Raw genomic sequence first — 15370 nt, forward strand, 5'->3', positions numbered from 1 at the left:
GACAATTCAGTATCTCACATAGGAAGTCTAGGTGGTTCCAGGGTTGATTAACACAGCAGCTGAAGGGTGTCACCAAAGATCCCATTTCCTCCATTTTTTTCCCTGGAATCCTCAGTATTTGGGGTTGTCCTCAAGCTAGCTCCCCTCATGGTCACAGGATGGCTGCCACTGTTCCAGGCATTGCACTCAGATCTTTGAGGAGAAGGGGGACTGATTTTACCTGTGCTGCTCTCATCTGTGAGGACCCCTCACTGTAGACATCACCTAGCAGACTCCTTCATTCTGCAGTGGCAGGACTGCACTCTATGCCCACGCCTGAAGGACATGCAGCCATGACCAGCTCGAACCAATCACAACTCCCCTCCTGGCTGTGGCCGGGCCCACCTCCCCCAAGAATGTGGTGGCAGAAAGTGTCCCCCAAACCTGAGGCCTGCTGGAACCGGGGGTGGGGGGACGACAGTTGTGTGATCAACCAGCACGGTGCGCAGCGGGCCGTCTCCGGCCAGTGAATGTCCCCTTCAGGGTTTCAGGACGGTCTGGGCACAGCAAGCCATGCTCCAGGCGCAGCCAGTCCGCAAGGAAGCTGCAGAGCATCAGCGGGTGGGGAGCGGCGTGGCCTCCGCCCGCCCGCGCTTCCCTGGCGCCCACGCGGCTCGTTCCCCGAGGCCCGTCGGCAGTTTGCTCCGTCGTTTCCCTCCCAGTGAGGCCTTCCTGTGACCCCGGGCCAGGGCAGCCCTCGCAGCACCTGCTGGAGGCATCCTCCTCAGCGTCTCTGCTGGACGTATGTCGTTCACTTGTCTCTCTTGCTAATTATCCATCTTCTCGCGGGAGGAATACTGTTTGCTTTTCTCGCTATTTCCAGAGCCTAGATCAGAACCGACATACAGTAAGTGCTCAATCAATCCTCCTCCCTGGTGGCAGATCAGAATCCCCCGGGGAGCCTGCAGGAAAAGCAGGTCCCTAGGCCGCCTCCCAGGCCTGCGGATCCAGGTCTCACGTTGCGGGCCCAGCGCCTGGAGCCCCTCCTCGGCTGTCCTGCACAGACGTGGGAAAGTCACTCAGGAGAGAGAAGCGGGTGGTCAGCCGGGGACCGGGTTCTGCACAGTCATCCAGTGTGAGGACAAAGGTGTTCCCTGTACCGAGCACCTTCCGTCCCCAGCAGTGTCATCCAGTGCGACACAGGGGTGACCGCGTGGGGAGCGCAGGGAACGGGGACAAACAGTCACATGGTGGAGAGTCAAGAGTGACTAGAAACGGCAGATTCGACGTGTGGACGGCACAGGAGGAGGAGTGAAGACAGCCCTAGTGGGAAGAAGGGAGGTTTATAACACGAGAGCCCTGACGTAAATTAAAAATATATGCCCGGGGCTTGGCGGATTTCTTAAAACACAAAAAGCACTAATTGTAAGAGAAAAATTAATAACTTAGGCTTCATGAAGATTAAGAGCATTTATAATTGTGTCAAAACGCACCATTAGAAGATTGAAAGGCAACGGCCCACTGAGAAGGCGTGGTTCTCTTTCCAGTAAGAGAGACTCCACGGGGACACATAGCGGATGAAGACAAATCCACACTGAAAAATGGGCTAGAAAGTGCTCGGGCGCGTCCCCAAGACCACACGTGAGTGGCCAGGACCACACATGCAGCATCCGTGCTCCACACCTGGGGTCACCTGGGAAACACAGACTAGACCACCAGACACCGTGCACCCCGCCAGAGGGGACCTGTTAGAACTGGCTGTGCTGCTGGCGGGGAGGGTCACAGGGCATGACCTGCAGCCCATCGTGGGGCCTGCTTCCCTGCGACCCCTCCGTCCACGGGGACAAGCCCAGACGTGCGCCAGGAGCCGTGCACAGGAATGTTCACGGCAGCCCTGGCCACATGCCCTCGAAGGCTCACCCACAGGTCTGGCAGGCCAGAGGCTCTTGAGACCGATGCCTCAGACAAGAAGTGAGGGCGGAGCTGCGTGCAGGAGGCGGGTGGGAAAGCACGGAGACCGCAGGCTGCCTTACCTATGCCTGTGAAATTCGGGAAAGGAATCTACCATGACAGGAGTCAGGAGCCTGGGCTATCCGGGGCCTGATTTTGGTGGAGGCCGGGCAGGACATGTTCTACAGCTCAGCCTGGCGTGGGTCACCACACGCACCCAGACATGCACGTACAGGTGTGTGTAAGGCTCACTGAGCCGTCCGCTGAAGTCTACACGCTGGATGTGTACGTGTGACGGCTCCACGCAAGTGGAACGCATTCACGCGCACAGAACAACACGTGCTTTGGAAGCACACGTGCAAACAGCAGGGCCCACGTCGGCTCAGCGGAAGGGCTGCGGGTTGTTGGGGAGGAAGGGACTGGACTTGGGATCAGGACAGGCACAGGAAGAGATGACCAGAATGAGAAGCGCTCTTGTTCAAACCGATAATGGAGGGTTATACACACTAAGGCGTACGACTAATTAGCCCAAGACAGGGACAGAGAGAGAAATTGTGAAAATAAAGGTCTCAGCTAAGAACTCCCGGCCAGTGGTCAGCAGTGCTCACCTTGCTGTCTGAGGAGGAACCCTTCTGCGTGAGTCAGGCCACCAGTGACAACTCTTGGTCTGGGAGGGCCCCCTGACTTGTGGTGTTCCGGGAACATAGTGGTTTGGGTTGAACTGTGTCCCCCCAGATGTGTCTGCTGAAGCCCTAACCCCCAGGAATTGGGAATGTGACCTCATTTGGAGCTCGGGTCTTGCTGGAGCAGGGAGGGCCCTCATCCCACACGACAGGCGTCCTTACGAAGGGGACACTGGAGGCAGAGGCAGGTATCCCACGTGAGGGTGGATCAGAGCTGGGGCGATGCTTCTGAGCACTGAGGAGCCCTGCCGATGGCCAGAAACCGCGGGGGGTGAGCAGGGGCGCGGACCAGGCTCTTCCTTGCGGCCCCCAGAAGGAACCAGCCCTGCCGGCATCGCGGTCTGACGTCTGGCCTCCAGACCGCAGGACAATGCATCTCTGTTGTTTAAGCCTGTGGTGCTTTGCTCTGCGGCCCAAGGAACCCGGTGCGGGCGGGCTACCAGGGTCTGAATCCCTCCCTCTGGGTCCTGCTCCCCCCTAATGGGAGGGAGTCAAGGATGACTGCCCCACTGGGCGGGAGGTGGCTTGAGTTGAAGGGTGGGGACACCCGGGGGTGGATTTTGGAAGGGGTGTGGGGTGACTGAGGGGCACCGCCCGGGGCAGCACGGGTCAGGGAGGCATGGCAGGGCGATCAGGGCAGGTAGGCAGTTAGGAAGGATGCCAGGGGGCAGGTGAAGGGGGCCGGTGCACGCACACGTGTGTGCATGTGTGTGCGTGCACCCGTGTGCGTGTCCTGAGGAGACTGAGAAGTTACAGGGAAACACAGGGAGAGGCACCAGCAGGGAAACTGGTCCTCTGAGAACCCCGGGCCCCTTCCCTCCCTTCCTTCCCGGGCTTGCTGGGAACCTTCCTTAATTAATGCCTGTAAAGCGCTTTGCTGGAAGCGGCAACAGCGGCTTTATAAATAAACCCAGACTTCTGAAGGTTGACTAATGCCTGAGCCCTCGGGGGAGGGGAGCGTGGTGCGAGGCTGGGGGAGGGGCGGCAGAGGAGCTGAGGCCCGGGCCCTGGTCCACGGAGCCCGACGAGCCCCAGGCCTGGGTCTGCAGCAGTACAATCAAGGAGGATCTGCATCTTCACGCTCCTCTGCCATCGGCGCCTCTGGCCAAGGTCACAGCGTGGGCTGCAGCTCAGCTCCAAGAGGCTTGGGGGAAGCGGGCGGCGGCCACGTGGCCAGCCTGGCCCACAACAGTGACGTGGCCACCGGGACACTGGCTCCCTGAGGGAGGCCCAGGAAAGGCACGCCACTTGCCCAGTGACCCCGCGGAGGCAACACAGACGGCAAAGCCACTCAGTGTCCTTCGAAGACCCCTGTCCTGGGCGCGGAGGCAGAGGAAGCGGTGGCCATTTCACACCCTGCAACAGCCTGGCCGGCTTTGGTGGTGGCCTTCCCTGAACTTACATCTTAACCAGAAAGGAAGGACCTCAAAGGACAAAGGAAGCTGGCTGTCAGGGCTGAAAGTTCAAACCCTTCGATGACAAGGAGGCTGTGGCTAGGGCCTGGCTTACGTTCCACATGGCAGGCGTGCCCCGGAGCCAGGCCCCGAGGTGCCGCTCACCCACAGCCCGACTTCCTTCGGGCCGAGCCCAGGCCGCCTCCTGCGTGGCTTGGGTACCCGGGGACTCGGGCGGGGACGCGGGTGGGGACCACCCCTCCCACGGGCCCAGGATGCCCGCCTCCGGGCCTCTGGCCGGCGCGGTTACTAACAGCTCACGCTCACAGCAGCCTGGTTCGGGTGACTGCTTACGCGGTCACCCTGCTGATGGGCACCTGGGTGGCACGAGGATGAGGCCGAAGGCCCAGGACCCTTGGCCTCAGGTCGGAAAGGACCTCTGTCCAACACAAAAGCCGTCCCAAAGGCTCTGGGCTTCAGCTGATGTCGTGCTGAGTGGAGAGGTTCACTCTGCCCCCGGGGGTGGAGTGTGAGGGAGAGAAGGGAGGTACCCCAGGGCCTGTGAGAAAAGGGCCCGCACCCCAAGTCAGGGGCGGTCCCCACTGGGCCAACTCTCGTGCGCAAAACGGCCGCAGCGGCGCCTGGGTGTCGGGCTTTCTGGGCCTGGAACAGCAAAGAGCTCCCCAGGGTGAGGCGCTACCTTCTGTTAGCAAGTCCACCACCCCACGTCTTCTCACTGGGGACGCGGACGTGCAGAGCGGGGAGAGGCCGTGTAGCCAGTCTCCTGGGCCCTGCTCCGTCCTCCGCCCCTCTGGCTTTGGGTGCTCACGTCGGGCAGGTCCCGCCGGCAGCCGGAGAAGTGGGGGGCGGTCCCTGGCCGCTCGCCACCCCGTTTCAATCTGTTCCGCCAGGCGCACATCTGCGGGGCCCAGTGCGAAGTGCCACTGCCTCCCTTGGGAGGACCCGGGGTGGGGGGGTGACAGCTGGGTGGGCGGGGCCAGGCTCGCCAGGGGACCCGTCTGGGAAACACGCAGAGACACAGCCACTCTGCCCGAGGAGGGGGAGCCCTCAGGAGAGACTCTGCTGAAAGCCACACACCGACCCCCAGGGACACAAGAGGCGGACGTCCACGGAGCATCAGGATCTGACCCCGGAGGCGTCAGTCTGGGCCCAGGGCACCCAGGACCTCACTCCTGAGACTGACCCTGTTCTGCCGACATCAGCGCCCGGGGTAGGGGGGGCCGGGTTTGGGAAGTACAGGTACCAGTGCGGGCTCTCCTTCCCCCAGCCCAGGCCAGCCTGCGATCGCGGCCACACTGCCCCTGCGAGCCAGCTCCGTGGGCAGCTCGGCGGGTGGGGACGGAACACTGCCTCTGAGTGGACGGAGGGAGGGGCAGCCGCGGGAAGAAACCAACTCTGAGCTTCAGGCGTCAGTGCCGAGCCTGGCAGGTTTCGCGGAGGGACACACGAGATGCGGCCCCGAGTCGGGAGAGCGGTGCTGGGCGCGGGGCGCTGAGTGGGCGCCGCCTGCTCTTGTTAGTATGTTATTATTATTACTAACTCCCAGCACTTGCTCACCGAGCCTCATTGTCCCCTTCGCCCGAGCCAGGAAGCAGCCCTGGCGGCTCCGTCACGACTCATCCACACGTGAGCAATAACCAGGTCTTACGGACTTTGCTTCCTAAATATTTCTTCAATCCGCATCCTCTCTCTGTGTTTAAATCTCAGCTTCCATTGCCTTGGACCAGGCCCTGGTCCTTCAGAGGAGCCTCCGCTGCCCATCTTCTCCCCGAGTCCCCCGCCCCACCCTGGGCTGGGCCTCTCGCCGGCAGCGCGGCCTGTCCTCAGCGTGTCAGGCATGGGTTTCCCGCGGCGCCAGTTTCTTACTCTCTGGGCACACAGGGCCGACTGACACGTACACGGCAGGGAATGAAACTTAAGGAGCTTACAACCCTGGAAAGCGCAGTGGGCACAACATAGAAAAGAGATTTCTGCACGGATTTACGGCAGAGCCAGAAAGGCAACCAAGACGGGCTGGGAGGCCCCACCCCAGCTGCCGGCGCGAAGGGCACACCCAGGCCGCCATCCGGCAGGAGACGCCACCGCGGACACTGGCGGGCTCTGCCCCAGGGAGGACTTCCCTGTTCCCGCGACAGACACAGGGGGAATGGCTTTTCCCCGGAGCTTACAGTCGAGGGAGGACACGGGGGCTGGGAGGAGAGCCCAGATCTCCTTGACCCCGAGGGCTCGTCATCAGAGAAGACGTGGAGCGTGGCCGCCTGGGTGCCACCCTGGTCCGTGGAGCCGGTAGATGTTTTGTGCTGAGAAACGCCGCCGCGCCAGGCATCGCCTCCCAGCCAGGTGTCGGGTTACGTCTTCCAGACTCGCCTGTGGGCACAGCTGGCTGGGACCTCGTCCTCCAGGCCCGGGCCCCCGCGGCCCAGCACCCTGAGCCGGGAGGTCCCGCCACCCGCTCCAGTGTCCGTCCAGCACCTGCCGACCTCGGGGAAGCCCCACCTTGACTTGTACCCAGGAGGTCGGTGCTGCCAGCCTTTTAGACTCTGGCTCACACCTGCCGGTCCCCCACCTCTCTCTTGCGTCTAGAACATTCTCTACTTCCTCCCTGCTGTGCCCCCAGTTACCTGGCCCAGGAGGCCGGCTGTGCCCCTGCTCAGAGCCGCCGCCAGGGGAACGGCCGGCCGTGCTCTGCTTTCAGCCGCCCCGCGGTGTTTTAAGACCACAATCTACACACACGGGTTTTATTTGTGTGCTTCTCTCAAGGCTCTGTTAGGAGGCATTACTCATAACCCAGTTTGGTGGAACTCTATTGCGATGCTCAAGGTTGAGTTAAATGTACCGAGTATTTGTAGCCGCCCCTCTCCCCCCGCTAATTGTACGAGAGGTGGGTGCTGAGGATTTGAAACCTGAAAACCAAGCATTCAGCGACATGCCGGGGAGATGCACCCCTCTGTAGCCAGGCGACTTTCCACGATGCAGAGCTGCTCCCGCCTGCCGGCTGCAGACGACACGTGTGACCTCAAAGAGGGCTCCAAGCTCCAAAGCCTGGAAGCACCTGATTTCTTTGAAAAGAGAGAAGGAGGAACGGGTCTGAACGGAGCAGCAGGTGGAAAGGCAGGTGGCTCTTTTGTTGGCGGGAGTGAGCAGCTGGGCTGTGGAGAGGTCGTGCCCGACGCTGTACCCGGGGAGGGGGGTGGGGTCAGTCCTACGCTCCTCCCCCGCCTGCGTCTGGGTGACATCCTGCCGGACACGTGCGGCCTGGCATTCAGAGGCCTGGACCTGACGTGACAGCTCCCGTCCCTGGGGCCACACACCAGGGACACCGGTCTTCACGGTGTCTGCTGATGTGTCCTCTGGCTGGGGCCAGTCAGTGGCTGGAACTTCCTCTGCAGGACGTGTGTCCTCCGACGTGCACTTCCCCTTCAGGAGAAGAGACCGCAGTCCTGCCTGTCCTGGGCCAGGACCCGCGGGCCGTGCCCAGTGTCTGAGGAAGAAGGGGCACCTGGGATGCAAGCGGTGTGGCACCCAGGCTGGAGTCTCCGCCAGCCGCCTGGGGAAGGGGTGGGTGGGAGTCGCAGGGTCGGGGCACGGGAGGTCCCTGAGGGTGCTGACGAGGGTTCTCACGCTCTGAATGGGGAGATGAGAGCGCGTGTCTTTGCAGGGATCGTCCAGGACTGTAGGGCCTAACAGCGCCTCCTCCTCCGGCGGCGGGCAAGGCCCTGGGTTACTCAGACTGATGTGTGTGTCTTGAGGAGCTCAGGGCGCCTCCCTTGGGGGGAAGGGGTGAGGCGCACTGGCCCCCGTCACCCATAAAGGAGTGAGGGAGAAGAGGGTGCAGCGGCGTCCTGTGGGCGGCAGGCGAGGGCGCTCCGGCCGCCGCGGGCCTCACCCCAGCGGGACCCCGTTGGGCAGGGTGGAGCCGGTGCCTCTCAGCCCGAGGAGCCAGTGCCCTACATGGCTCCCATCTAATCCCTGCGAGGACCTGAGAGCTGCGCACTGCTTTCGTTTACAGATGGAAGAACAGCACCTCAGACGAGGTCCCTGGTGCGGGACGTGAGGGCAAGTCCGCCTGACCAAGGCCCCGTGTTCTGTCCCTGCACCAGCAGAACCGACTTAAGTCACTTCTCCAGGGTTGAAATCCAGTGCCCGGGATAACGCTGCTCAGGGACCCATCCGAGGCTTCCTTCCCCTTGGAATTCAACTGGCTTCAAGCTGCTGCCGGAAGCCCACGACATGGAGGAGGGCGTCCAGGATGGTCTCAGAATTTGGGGTGAGGTGGGAAGAAGGAAGTGAGTTTACATGTGAGATCTAGTCCTGGGTGCTTGGATAACCCTGCAATCCATTTCCCGGACCCTCCAGAGAAAGGTCTTTGGACAAAGCAGCTCTCACCCGCTTCCCACACAGAGGAAATCAGCTCTTCATCTCCGAGCCCTTTGAATGGGGGCTCGGTCTTTGGTCTGAACAAACTGCGCCTGTCACTTTTAAAGTGGTTCATTCCAGTAAAGGATGGAGAATTTGTTTTCAAAACAGACCACTGTGGTGCTGACCTAGAAAGGCCCAGTGACGCCTGCGGTGTGGGTCTGACCACACCGGGCACGGGGAGGGGGGGGGGTCCCTCCAGCCACAGCGCATGGCCACCTTTTCACAGTAGGAGCTGCAACTGGGATTTCTATTTTATTTATATAACAATCAAGTAAAGGAATACATATTTCAGGAACTAGCCACTTGCTACCACAAAACATGAGAAGAATTTTCAGTGGGATTCATTTCTCCCCAGCTGGAGACGCCGCCCTGAACGTGTAATTCAGATCGAAGACGTGCCGCGGGTTTTAAAGGTCGCCCGCGGTCTGGGAGACGGTGGATTTTGCTCCGGTTTGAGTGTGTGCCGCCGAAGTGAGCGTCACCAACGCAGGGCAACAGGGCCGTGTGTCTCCCCTTGCCCCACACTCCCCGTAAGAGCCCTGAAACGCTGCACACGCGACGACGAGCTTCAGGGGTTCTGTGGTCTGTCGGGGTGTGAGGCGCTACAGGAGACGGAGAAGCAGAGGGAGGCGTCCCTTCCTGACTCAGGAGGGAACAGCAGCCCCGCACCCCGGCCTCAGGGCGGCCCCGGCAAGGTGGGCCAGGCCCTCCTCGAAGGGAAGGCGCCCTTCTGCGGGCGGGCGGAGGGGAGGCGCTCCCCGCAGGCCCTTGCCTGGTTATGCGCCTACCCCAGGTCTGAGCTTCCAGTTCACCTCTGGGCATCAGAAGCTGTGAGGAAACCTCCTTCCCTGCCTCCTTTGTGACCCCTAAAAGGAGAACGAGGCCCAGCTCCTGTGTGGGCCTCTAGAGATCCTTTTATGGTCCAGGAATAAACAGGGCTATAGAAACACAAAGCTCACTTTATCTCCAGCGCGCAGCAGGGACCAATTCCGGGGCGACTCAACCCGGGGGAGGGCTGGGGGGAGAGCAGGCCCTCGTCTCTGTGAACACGAGTCGTCAGTCCGCTCCACGACCTCAAGAATCCTTGCTGTCATGCCCGCACTCCACTGCCTCCCCACAGAGGCTTAAGGACCAGCCTTAAAATCTTCTCTGACCTTCCTCTCAGCACGTTTTGCTGAAAATGATGAAACGTTCCTTCGGAAGCAGGCAGGCTTCTGCCGGAAGGAGCGGACAAGACGCGGTGTTGCTGGGAATCTGGGCCATCTGTGGACCCCTAAACAACTCTCCCCTGGAAACTGGCGAGAAGGACCTTTAGAGATCATTTCCCTTCGAAGGCCCAATGGATGTTTACAAAGGAAAGGTTTACTTTGTCTGCAAGAGGCTGGCGAGGCACGTCAGTGGTCACGGGCTGACACCGCCACCTGGCGGTCGGCACGTTCTCCGAGTTCCAGAAATAACCGGGGCTGCTAATAAGAAAGAAACCACGTTCCCAGAACACCCCTTCCCACAGAGAGAGAACTCATCTAGAAATGGCCCAGCACATGTAAGAAAAAATCTTTTAAGCTGGGTATTTACCGTGTGATACGAGCAAAGGACTTTTCCTACCCACTCAATTCTTGGTACCAGGTGCATTGAAGAATGTAATGAAAAAACTGCGTGACTGAAAAAAGCCTGAAGCATTTTATTTCATATAAGACATACTTTAAAAAAAAGGCAGAAACATTTAGGGAAACAACATGTGACCTGAAAGGACCTCGAGCTGGAAGGCCCTGGAGATCAGTCTTGAAATGTTTTGCTTTCACAGAGTCTTTTTCACGGCCGCTTGTGTCATGCTGAAGAGATAAGCTTCGTAGATTATATTTAAGAAGTTGTCGTCATTCTGGAAAACACAAATCAAAAGCCCCAGGGGATATGACTTGGCCGGCAGAAACGAGAGGCCTTCTGTCTTGGGGCTGAACGGGCACCTTGATCCTAAGATGCTCCTCCCCACCTGTGCGGCCCACGGAGGCTAGTTTTTAAGCTGAACAGTCAGTGGGGCTGCAGGCCAGGCCAGAAGGGTCAGCTGCCGGTCCTCGGTGGCCAGCCCGGGACACGGCAGGTGCTCGTGGCCTGCAGCTCAGGCGGGCACCAGCCTCGGGGCAGCGCGGAGCGGACCGGCTCCCGAGAAGCCTGGCCTCCTGTGTGGAGAGACCTGGGGCCCCCGGGAGGCTGCACGGGGAGGACGTAACCCAGCTCAGTCCTCTGAGCCTGGCTGGGAGGTCACTGGTGGCTCTGAGAGGCCCCCGAGTCGCCCACAAGGGGTGCCTTCGTTGTTGGGCGGAAGTTAAGACTTCCCTGGCAACGGGCTTGGCTGGTACCCTGCCAGAGCCAGTGAACCTCCACCCCCCTGCACCACCCCCGTTAGCTACGGAGAGCTCTGGCCTTGGCAAGCCGGCAGCGGTGAGACTGCAGGCTCTGGGCCCCTCCTGCCACTCTCGGGCGAGGGAACCACGGTTCCATCGGCGGTTTTCTCTGTCTCTGATGTTGGAGACGCGGCTCCCTCCCGGTTCCCTCCCACCCCGTCCTTTATCGCCCTGGCAATTCACCCGTGTTTCACACTCCCGCTTGGCCTGGAGCCAGGCTACCCTGGCTTTCCTGCAAAGTCTCCGAGCACGAGCCTGTGTCCTAACAGCAGGCAGAGAGCAAAGCCGCATGCCTGAGTGGCTCCCAGCAGCTCGTGGGGAAGATGCCGAAAGCACGGGGAACGGGAAGTGCAGGCCGGGTGGAGGGAACGGACGTCTGGTCTCTAACGGGCGAGGTCCAGGGGCTGCTCCGGACTTTAGGGGTCCCCACTACTGCACAGAGATCTTTGGAACAGTGTTATTAAATGGAAGAAGCCAGAAAAAATGTGGAGCTTTTTACATCCAGGTTTTTTGTTTATTGCTCACAGAAAAGGAGCTTACAGGTGCCCTACCTAAGTCCTCAAGAACGTCTCATGAATGGCTTCTAGAAAAGGTGGAAAAGACCCTTCTTTATGAATTAGTCAGGTGCGGTCACTTTTCGTCTGTCTTTAGCAGATTGCTACCCTGCTTTCACACTCAGATGCTGATTTCTGTCCCCATTCCATTCCTTCTCTCTAAAATACGTTACCTTTAAAGAAACATTCTTACCAACGGCGACTACTGTCTTTTTGAGTAGGATGAGACAGAGCAAAAGTGCTGGCCGCTCTCAAGGTCGCCTGACACTCAAGCAAAAACCTTACGGACTGTCTGCGAAAAAGATACCTCAGTATGTGAGCTGGGGTGTCTGCGGTCCGTCTGGGTGAGCGCGCTGCACTTTGCAAGGCCTGTCTCGCGTTCGGGGTGGGCTCTGCCACCTCCCGGCCCCGTCGTGCAGTGGGAAGGGGCACGGCAGCCAGGCTGCAGCCCCAGCTCTGCTCTTTACTGGCTGGTGACCTCAGGCCAGTCCCTCAGCCTCGGCGTCCTGGTGTCTAACACCGTGACCGGCCCAGAGCTCTGTACAAGCGTCATCGCCCTTATTACTTCATAGGGGCACGAGGAAGCCATCCCAGTCTGTCCTCACTGGCAGGCTTCAAGGTCATCTATAAAACGTGCCGTGGTCGTCACAGCCATTCCTGCAGCCCCAGCTGCATCCTCCCCGAGTAGCGGCCTGGGCGCTGCCGCGGGCTCAGGGCAGCCCTCCCCTCCACTCCCCTCTGGCTCCCGACGGCCCCACAGACCCGGGACCCTCCCAGGGGCGGCTTCACCTCCTCCTCTTCTGCCGGGTGGCACTTGAGGACTTAGCCCTCCGAGTCACAACGCCCAGAGCCACGCTGAGTGTCTGAAACGCACCCAGAAGCGCAGGTCTCGGGGTGAGCTGCTGCCCTTGGGGAGCAGGAGGCGGGCACAGGCACCAGCAGGGCAGCAGGTCGCTGGGAAAGGCCTACGAGGAGGGAGGCGGCGCCCTCCTACCTGGATGAGGTGCAGCAGGGCCTCCTGGAGCTGCGGCTTGGTCAGGGCACTGCCCGGCGTCCTGGGGGGCTCCGGCGTCCGCAGGGGCAGGAGGGGGCCGCTGGGGGTGGCTGCCGGGTCCTGGCTTCCTGGGGGCAAGAGCCCGCTGCCCCTCTCTGGCGGTGGGGCCCAGGGGGGCTGCGCGAACACCAGTGGCGACATGAGCGGAGATGGGCCTGCAGCGGGCGGGGCGCGCCGGGGCGAGAGGACCTGCAGGTGGGAAACGGGCCGACGGGCGGGTGGGTGAGGGCGGCTCGCGCACGGGGCGGGTGCAGAGAACGCAGAGGACACAGCGGGTTCAGTGTTAACCATCCAGGGCCGAGGGCGACGGGAGGCCAGCCTCCATCTGCACGCTCCTCCCTCCTGGGCACCGGCGGCCGGCGCCTGCTGTCCTGACTATGCTCCCCACGGCAGGCAAAGCTCGCGCTCTGAGCAGCACCTCCTTTCTCCGGCTTCCTGTCATCGCCTGGGGACACACGCCAGGACCCCAGCTTTTCCGCCGGGGCTGTCCGTCTGTGTCCCTCCCGGCTGTGGCCCCGAGTTTCCGCCGTAAGGGACCCACCGGTGGCCGCCTGCCCCCTCGCCTGGTGCGGCGGGGCGGGCAGGCGGTGGGGTCACCGTCCACCCCACCTCCTGACTCTCCGTGCTCGGGTCTCGGGGGCAGCCCTGGGGCCACTCCTGCAGGCGTGCAGGTGGCCCGTCTGTCTGGGCGGGTCTGTCCGCCTCTCTTGGCCAGCAGGCCTAAAACCAGGGGTCCCAATAGTGTTTCCAGTTGTGCAGGCGACATCTGACCCACCTGACGCTTACAGCCACCTCCCACTTGTCCCCAGCTCAGGTGAGAGGGAAGAGCGCTACTGTTAGCCTCCCGAAGCCCAGGGGCTCATGAGAACCGGCACAGGGCCAGCCACGAGGAGCTGCTGTGGTTTCAGAAGCTCCCTGGACGTCGTCTTGGGCACAGAGTAGCCTGGAGGAAGGCGGGCGGTCTGCTTAACTGTCCCTGTGCGCCGTCGCGAGGGGCGGTGGCTTCGTGGGCAGCCAGAGGAGCACCGCGGCCCTGCACCCCGCGAGCACTGGAAGGGGACCTGCCTGCAGAGGCGGACGGCCAATGATTAGCCCCGATTTCCTAGGGTCCCATCTAAATCCGCAGGGGCAAAAGCAGAAGAAGGGGGGCACTGTGACAGTGAAGTGAGGATGGGGGCGGGGAACAGCCATGTCTCCAGAGCGGCAGGAACTCAGATCTGAGATTTTCATCAGTAACAGGCAAGAACGCTCGGACGCACCGTCTTACATACATGAAGACTGTGCTCCACACCGATGGTCTCTGTTCCAAAAAGGGAGCGATTTCTGAGGCACTGTCGTAAGCTACTTGCCAAAACACGACAGAAGGACAACGTCATAAATAGGGAGAACTTCCTAATTTTTAAACCCAATGCATTTTCAGTGAATTTGTACCAATCCAAATGGAAAACAAAAATCTGTCAGATCTCCGGATGTTACCCACAGGCAGTGAAAAAATGGAAACGCTTTCGGTTTTCTCACGGTTCTAAGTTATTAGTGACTATAGAGAACCATCTTCCCTGGGGGGACAGAACATTTCTAAGAATTACAACACTTCCCCTCTCTGGCAACCGGTGTGTGTGTCGCGGGCCGGGAGAGAGCCTTCTGCCTCTCCGGACCCTCATTAAGCTACACCTGCTCAGACAGACAAGGAGGCTGCACCTTCCGGGGTCGGTGGCCTGCTTTTCCGCGGGCCTCAAGCGCCCACGGGCTGCGGCGTCCGCAGGGGCGGGGCACCCAGCTCCTCCGCTGCACGGACCACGTGCGGCAGGGGCGGGGCACGCAGTCCGCGCTTGTAAGCCCGGCCTGGATAATGAACGCACAACGACTTACTGTGGACCGAAATCACCAGACGAGGTCAGGTGTCTGGCATCCCCGGAATGATTGCAAATGATTTCAGACCCTAGGTTTCCGAGGTCAAAGATTTGGGTTTTTCCCACGGCCACGTCAAACCTCGTCGCACGAAGGTTTAACTGTAGGAATGAAGCCTCTGAAGGGAGGAGCTCCCAGATTGCTGGGCCGAGGCCAGATTCCCTGCCAGGCAGGAGGCGAAGGCGGGACGCGATTCTCAGACCGGACGGGGCTAAGGCCCCCGTCCCCGCGCCCTGGCAGCACCTCCCGGCCGGCAGCCGCCTACCTGAAGGAGGGGAGCCTGCTGCTCCGCGCTGGGGGTCTGGTCCCTCCAGGACTCCAGGGGGTTCCGTGCTCCAGCGCTCGGGGTGGCCACGGGGAACTTGGCCGCCAGGGCTGGGCGGCCGGGCGCCGGCAACTGCCGGTCCTGTTGCACCGCCTGGAGCTTCCACAGCAGCTCCCGCGGGGAGACCTCGCTGGGCCCCAGGGGCTGACGGCCGGGCCCAGGGCCGGGGGGCGCTGGCCTCGGGAGTGCCCGGGGCCCCGGCGTCTCGGCCGAGGCGTCTGGTGCCGGCGCCCCAGGGATGCTCTGGAGCTGGTCCGGCGGGTTCTGAGTCCTGGGGGCACCGTGCACGTGGCGGGAGACCTCGGGGCCGCGGGGAGACCCTGGCCGGGCGGCGTCTCTACAGGGCCGGCTCTCGGGCAGCTCTGCCAGCGGCTGCAGGTCCGCGATCCCGACCAGGAGCTTCTGAATGGCGGGACAGAGCTGCTTCTCGACCGGGGGCGAGCATCTTCGGGGTTCCTCGTAGGACAGGGAGCGGACGACCCCCTGCCGAAGCGGAAGCTTCTCTTGCTGCTGCTGGGGGAGGGTCTTTGGAGGCCGCGCGGCTTCGTGACACGTAGTTTTGTCCAGCTTCCTGAAGAGGGCCGTCAAGGACAGGTGTTGGGGTTCAGGGTCTAAGGTCTGGAACAAATAACCACGTGTGAAAATGGGGCCACATGTAATTTGGTTATATGGGGGCAGTGA

The 15370-nt window shown here is 61.3% G+C and overlaps 1 protein-coding gene across 5 annotated transcripts in view; it reads right to left on the bottom strand.

Moving 5' to 3' along the window:
* Window positions 1-10103: 10103 nt before the first annotated feature.
* DCP1B (decapping mRNA 1B) overlaps window positions 10104-15370 on the bottom strand; it is a 50496-nt gene continuing 45229 nt past the window's right edge. For 3 of the 5 annotated variants that reach the window (XM_060164440.1, XM_060164438.1, XM_060164441.1), the window contains 3 exons: window positions 14630-15307; window positions 12397-12645; window positions 10104-10325 (listed from right to left, as the gene is read on the bottom strand). In XM_060164440.1, the coding sequence (XP_060020423.1) occupies window positions 10245-10325; window positions 12397-12645; window positions 14630-15307 (1008 nt within the window). In that variant the 3' untranslated portion in view covers window positions 10104-10244. The other 2 variants (XM_060164439.1, XM_060164437.1) reach the window with 2 other exon arrangements.

This window comes from Lagenorhynchus albirostris, chromosome 11 (assembly GCF_949774975.1).
Source record: "Lagenorhynchus albirostris chromosome 11, mLagAlb1.1, whole genome shotgun sequence".
In the NCBI taxonomy this organism is placed as follows: domain Eukaryota; kingdom Metazoa; phylum Chordata; class Mammalia; order Artiodactyla; family Delphinidae; genus Lagenorhynchus; species Lagenorhynchus albirostris.